Source organism: Sebastes umbrosus, chromosome 12 (assembly GCF_015220745.1).
Source record: "Sebastes umbrosus isolate fSebUmb1 chromosome 12, fSebUmb1.pri, whole genome shotgun sequence".
NCBI classification, from domain to species: Eukaryota; Metazoa; Chordata; class Actinopteri; order Perciformes; family Sebastidae; genus Sebastes; species Sebastes umbrosus.
In genome coordinates, this window is record NC_051280.1 from 12952950 (window position 1) to 12958663 (window position 5714).

Consider the following 5714-nt stretch of genomic DNA (forward strand, 5'->3'; position numbering starts at 1 on the left):
CTATGATTACAGTGACAAAGACAGTAATGCATTTTTTCTTATTAATTTAATTTGAATTCTCGCGAAGTTCCACATTCACAAGTGTAAATTTACCAAAAAAAAAGCCTAATTTCTTTGTATTTATGAAGGAAATGGATCTTTATCTGTCAACAATTTTCTTCTTCTTCTTTTTTTTTTTTTTTAATTTTTTGAATTAATTAATTTTTTTATGTTGGTTTTGTTTCATTTCTGTTGTCCTTTTATGTTTGGCACAGCTCTTTGTTTATGTTTTCGCTATGCTTCTTCTGTATGTAAATGTTCTTAATGATTTCTGCTGTTACTATGTATACTGTAATTTTGAAATAATAATAAAAAAAAAAAATAAAAAAAATTCTACCCACCAATCCTGTGTCTCTTAAGAACATTAATAATACTATAAAAATACAATAATACATTAATAGTGCCTTCCTGGTGCCTTCAACCCCCCCAACAGAATAATATATCTATACCCCCTCTGTGCAGTCTTAGCAATAATTCTTCTTCTTCTTCTTCTTCTTCTTCTTTGAGCTTTAACTGCAGCTGGCATTCTGTGGTGCATCACTGCCATCTTCTGGAGTTAGTTAACTCCTACAGTGTCGGTTTTTTTGATAAATACTTTTTTATTGAAGTAGAAAAACAATATATGGATATGATGATACTAGTTCTTCAGAAAATGGAGCACACAATGCAACCAGAATTACTACTTATAAAAGACAAAAAAATAACGAATTTTTCTGCTGTTTTCCTTTTCATATGCAACACAGTAGCTAGTTCTCTCATAAAAAAAACACCAATACGGGTTCTTAATACCTTTATGGATTAAAAAAAAGTACAAAAATACATAAAGTAAATGAAATATACTTTCTAGTAAAATGGGGGAGAGAAAATATTTTTGATTCCAGCCAATCATACATTTCATTAATGAAAGACCTATAAGCAGAGTCAATCGAGAGTTGTCTGTGTTTCTGAATATTTTCACTTTAACGTTGGCTTCAAACACTTGATTTTAATGTGTTTTGTATGATATTATGCTATGTAATTATTTTGCATTTGTTTTATGTTGTGGCGTCTGAAACTTTAATGTATGTTTAAATGCTGCTGTCTTGGCCAGGTCTCTCTTGCAAAAGAGATTCTTAATCTCAATGAGTACTACCTGGTTAAATAAAGGTTAAATAAAAATCAAATAAAAAATACATATCACACCAGAAAGTATTGCTATAAAGACAGAAGAAAAACAATTGATGTAGTTGGAAACAAAACCTAAAAATACTTTTAAGAGCTTAGACAAAAATCGGTGTATTTTGCAACCGGTAGTGGGTTGCTATTGCAACCACCACTGACATTGTTACAGCCTTTTGTCAGATCTGTGACCAAGGAAATGTTTGCATCTTTAAACTAATGTGTTGCTATTGTAATATTATAGCTCACTGTTAATGTTAGGTATTTTATTGCTCTTGTGGAATCTGTTTACTACATAAATTACTGTGTAGTTGCTCCGTCTCTGGTGATTTGTTTATTTCTACCTGGTACATTCCACTACAGAGAGACAGTATAACTGTGTGTCTGATGTTACATTTAGTCCAGTTTTCTTGTCACTGTACTTCTTAATTTTTATAATACCGTAGGTCAAATTCTCATTTGCTGTTTTGCATCTATTTCTGATTTGGGACCACTATCACTGATTTAGCTGTGTTATACTGTATAACAAACTGTTTTTACAGTCTCACATTTGCTTCAAAACTGATTTGTTTTATTGCTGTCATAGTACACAAAGATACACTTTATACAATGTTATTACTTTATTATTATTATTATTGAATAAGTAATCAATTTCCAGCCTCTCAAAACAGTCTGGTGTGCTAGTTCTTGTAGTGTTGACATTGGTAAGAATTAGGCTCCAAGTAAAGCTAATTTAGTGTGTAGTAGGCACAAGTGTGTTTAAATCAAGTAATTCTGAACAGAAGACAAATGTCTTTTTTAATCCTGAGCTGGTGAATTAGCGGTTTCACAAAAAGCCAATCTTAAAGTTGTCCACGTAATGTCTTATTTGTTCTTCTCCTCTAGTCCACTCTCGGCTCTGAGGGTCTGGCTGCTGGCGGAGATGAAGTTGACCCAGTGCTGAAGGTCCTCCGGAAACTCAGGGCACTCCACCTGCAAGAAGCACACCATAGACTCAATGTTTGATATCAATTATCGGAGTCAAATTTGCATGTGTGTTTAATCATTCATTCCTTACCTTCCGCTTACACAGGTGCTCCAAGATCTTGTCTGGGCTGCTGCGTATGATGCTCTGCTTGCAGTACATTACGGCACACACCAACCCATCTTTTGTTGACACAAATCTCTGTTCCAGGAAAAAAGCTTTGTCATCCCAAGTGACGATGCGACTCCGCAGCTCGTACCCCTCGCCTATATACAGAGCCCTGCGGTAACGGATGGTGGTGGCACCCACTACCATTGTAGCTTTGAGTGCTCGCAGTGCCTTGAACACACCGTTACGCATGTAGAGAGAGAAGCGGGCAAAGTCACACTCCCGCAGGTAACGAGCATTGTTCATGTGGCACATGTCGATGTCATTGGAAGTGACCCGGCTTGTTCGGATCTGCTCTGCTGTGACGTCCCAGATTGGAGGCTGGAACCAGGCTCGGAGGACCACAGCAGCTACCCGGAGGAAGTACCACACATCAAAAGTGGAGAAGAGAGCCAGCAAGGCGGCGAGCACCCACAGCACCCACCACATCTCTCTGGAGAAAGGACAGAGAAGGTAGTGGGGTTACTTTGATGTAAATGTAAATCAGCTTTAATTGTCACACATTGTATTGTACACAGCACAGCACACACAGTGAAATTTAATCTCTGCATTTAAACCATCCTAGTATTAGGAGCAGTGGGGAGCTACTATACAGCTGCCCATGGAGCAGTTTGGGGATACAGCACTTTGCTCAAGGGCACCTCGACAGTGCCCAGGAGGCGAACTGGCATGTCTCCACAGTCCGTATTTGGTCCGTCCGAGGATTTGAACCCCCCGGTTCCCGAGCCAAGTCCCCACCAAGTCCCCACGTACTGAGCTACTGCCGCACCATCTGATGTGTATAATTAAATAAGCCAAGCTGAGGTAGATGTATGATAGTTATGGTGTTTGATTCCTGTTATTTAAGAAATAAAAAAAAATAAAAAAATGTTTTTACGACAGGTAAAAGTGAAAATCTTAATGAATTATTCTACAGCTTGTACTCATCATATTGCTACATTACATTAAAGAAAATGACCAAGTAACAATCTTAATATCAGCTACTATTAACGCTATATAAATAATCTATTTCTTAGATTAATGCCCAATTTGCATTGTTGCATGTTTTAGCTGTTATTGGTTTCTGATGTGTTGCTTTGACTGGCAGTTCTAAGGGAAAATGTCTTCAGGAAAACAGGCATTTCTGAACCTAATTTCAATAATTTGTCCAAATTTGTCTCAGATTTTCTGGCTTTAAAAGTTTTTTTTGTTTTTTTTAATTAAATCAGCTTTTTTTCTAAATAGTGTTATAGCAAATTATATTCTGATTGGCTCAGAAACACAAATGGCAAACAGGGGCTCTGTATCTGCTTAAGGCTCACTTCAATGCCCATCAGATCACAGTGATTGATTTTTATAATGGCCAATAATAATAAGGCAAGTAATTGAACTGTCTTTTATTTCTTTTAAATAATGTTTATAATAATAATTATTATTTTATGACATGTCTGTTTTTTGGGGGCATGGGCTTTGAAAAGTGCTCCATAAATAAAGATTATTATTATAATTCTCATCTTTTTTTTATCCAGGCATTTGTATTTCAATTAATGTTTCTGAGAAAAGTAAGAGGAAAGACTGTGTAGTGTTTCAACCACATAAACCTGCAGTATGTTGGTGTGTTTCAATGGATTTAATCCAAGGTGAACTCCCCTTACTGCTCCCAGTAGACCACATCAGTACTACTCAGGTGTAATTCATAATGTGCAATATCATTTTCCACTGTATATACTGCTCCTTTTTTATTCTCCCTTCTATTTAAATGGTTCATATTTTGTTACACTTTGTTTAGCTCTTGTTTTACTGTGTTAGCTGATGCATCTTGTTTTTTGCACTATCCCCTTTGCTGCTGTACACTGCACAATTCCCCACTGCTGGACTCATAATAAAGGAATATCTTATCTTATCTTAATGTTGAGATGAAAGTTGTGGCCCATTCTGAAGGTAATTCTTCCATTATTTGGCATTAAACACAACACAGATAACAGATCCATTCACATTCAACTTGACTGTTTCAAAAGGAAGTTTTCAGGCGGATACCTGTTAACTGATTTGTGTGAACAGGTTCTGCAGGAAAGGCAGGTGCTGCTGCTCTCAACCTCTCAGTGCATGATCAGCTCAGAGCAAAAGATTAAAACATATTATATACACTAATCCCACCCACTAAAGGTGTTGTTACCAAGGCTATGCTGAATCTGAGATTATTGCTAGCGACATAAAATCGTATTTAATAATTAACTAAAGAAATCAGTGCCATGACTGCAGAACTAGTGTACATGAAATCACTGCCTTTAGTCTAGTTAGTACTATAGTCTGACAGTACTGCTTTGTCAGACAAGAGTTTAACTTAATAATGACAAAGTAAAGACAATAATGATTTAGACTTTTATGAGAAATCCAGTGAAACTCACCTGCTGTGTGTTTCCACTCAGACTTGCAGAGTCGACAACATTCAATCCAGCACTGTGCGTGTGTGGAAAACCGGAAGCTCTACATACACTGTTAAATACACTTCCGGCTAAAGCCTTCAAAATAAAAGCTGGCGCAGGTGTTTTCGACATTAAATCGGGAACAAAGCGTACAGACATGAATGACAGGATTTATATTTTAATGAATCCGTTTAGAATGTTGTGAAATGACCCTTTAGTATAGCGTGTAGGCCTTTAATATTGTTTTCTTAATTCGAGGAAATTTAATTTGAAGTGATTCATTTCCTCTCTTGTTTGGGGGCGTGACGTAGAGGCAGACTGGGCAGCTGTGATTGGTTCCATAGTATGCACAATTAATAATATAATAATAATGATAATACATATATATGTATATATGTATGTGTATATATGTATATATATATACACATACATATATGTATGTGTATATATATATATATATGTGTATGTATGTATATGTATATGTATATACATATATATACATATATATAATTATAATCAATATATCTAAAATCTAATATTATATATAGATTATAATTATTTAATATATAGCTTATTATAATAAATAATTAATTTAATATTACTAACACCCAACAATAATAATACCGTATTAATTATTCAGTTCATGTAAGTCACGTACTGGAGATAAATGTGAAAAGCTGAAGCCTAACTACTGACTGAGTCTTAGTGAGCCATCATCTGTCCTATTTGGAAAAGAATCATCAAATTAATATCAATCTTAGAACTTTTACCTTTATGTTTTCATCTTCAACAGTTTTTATTATAAGTGTCTTGCAGTTTTATTATTGTCACTTTAAGCTATCACCCAAACTATTTTAATGTGCATGTGACAGAGTTTATAAACTTCACAAACTGTCTCATGTTAATTAAAAATGTAACATATTGTATGTCCAAATTGTAATGTTTTACTATCTATATACTATTTATACTATATAGAACTA

At 35.0% G+C, this 5714-nt stretch overlaps 1 protein-coding gene across 1 annotated transcript; it reads right to left on the reverse strand.

The window, feature by feature from the left end:
• Positions 1 to 1746: 1746 nt before the first annotated feature.
• On the reverse strand, positions 1747 to 4813 carry LOC119499375 (protein THEM6-like). Its single transcript, XM_037788668.1, has 3 exons — positions 4717 to 4813; positions 2255 to 2762; positions 1747 to 2169 (listed from the first exon to the last, which is right to left on the reverse strand). Exons 2-3 carry the CDS (start codon positions 2756 to 2758, stop codon positions 2062 to 2064), a joined length of 612 nt encoding a protein of 203 aa, XP_037644596.1. The 5' UTR covers positions 2759 to 2762; positions 4717 to 4813; the 3' UTR covers positions 1747 to 2061.
• Positions 4814 to 5714: the final 901 nt, after the last annotated feature.

Excerpts from the sequence above, each read along its gene's own strand:
- LOC119499375 (XM_037788668.1), bottom strand. The coding sequence starts at position 2,758 with ATGTGGTGGGTGCTGTGGGTGCTCGCCGCCTTGCTGGCTCTCTTCTCC. Across the intron at positions 2,170-2,254 it reads AGCACCTGTGTAAGCGGAAG|GTGGAGTGCCCTGAGTTTCC; the intron begins GTAAGGAATGAA and ends TGCTTCTTGCAG.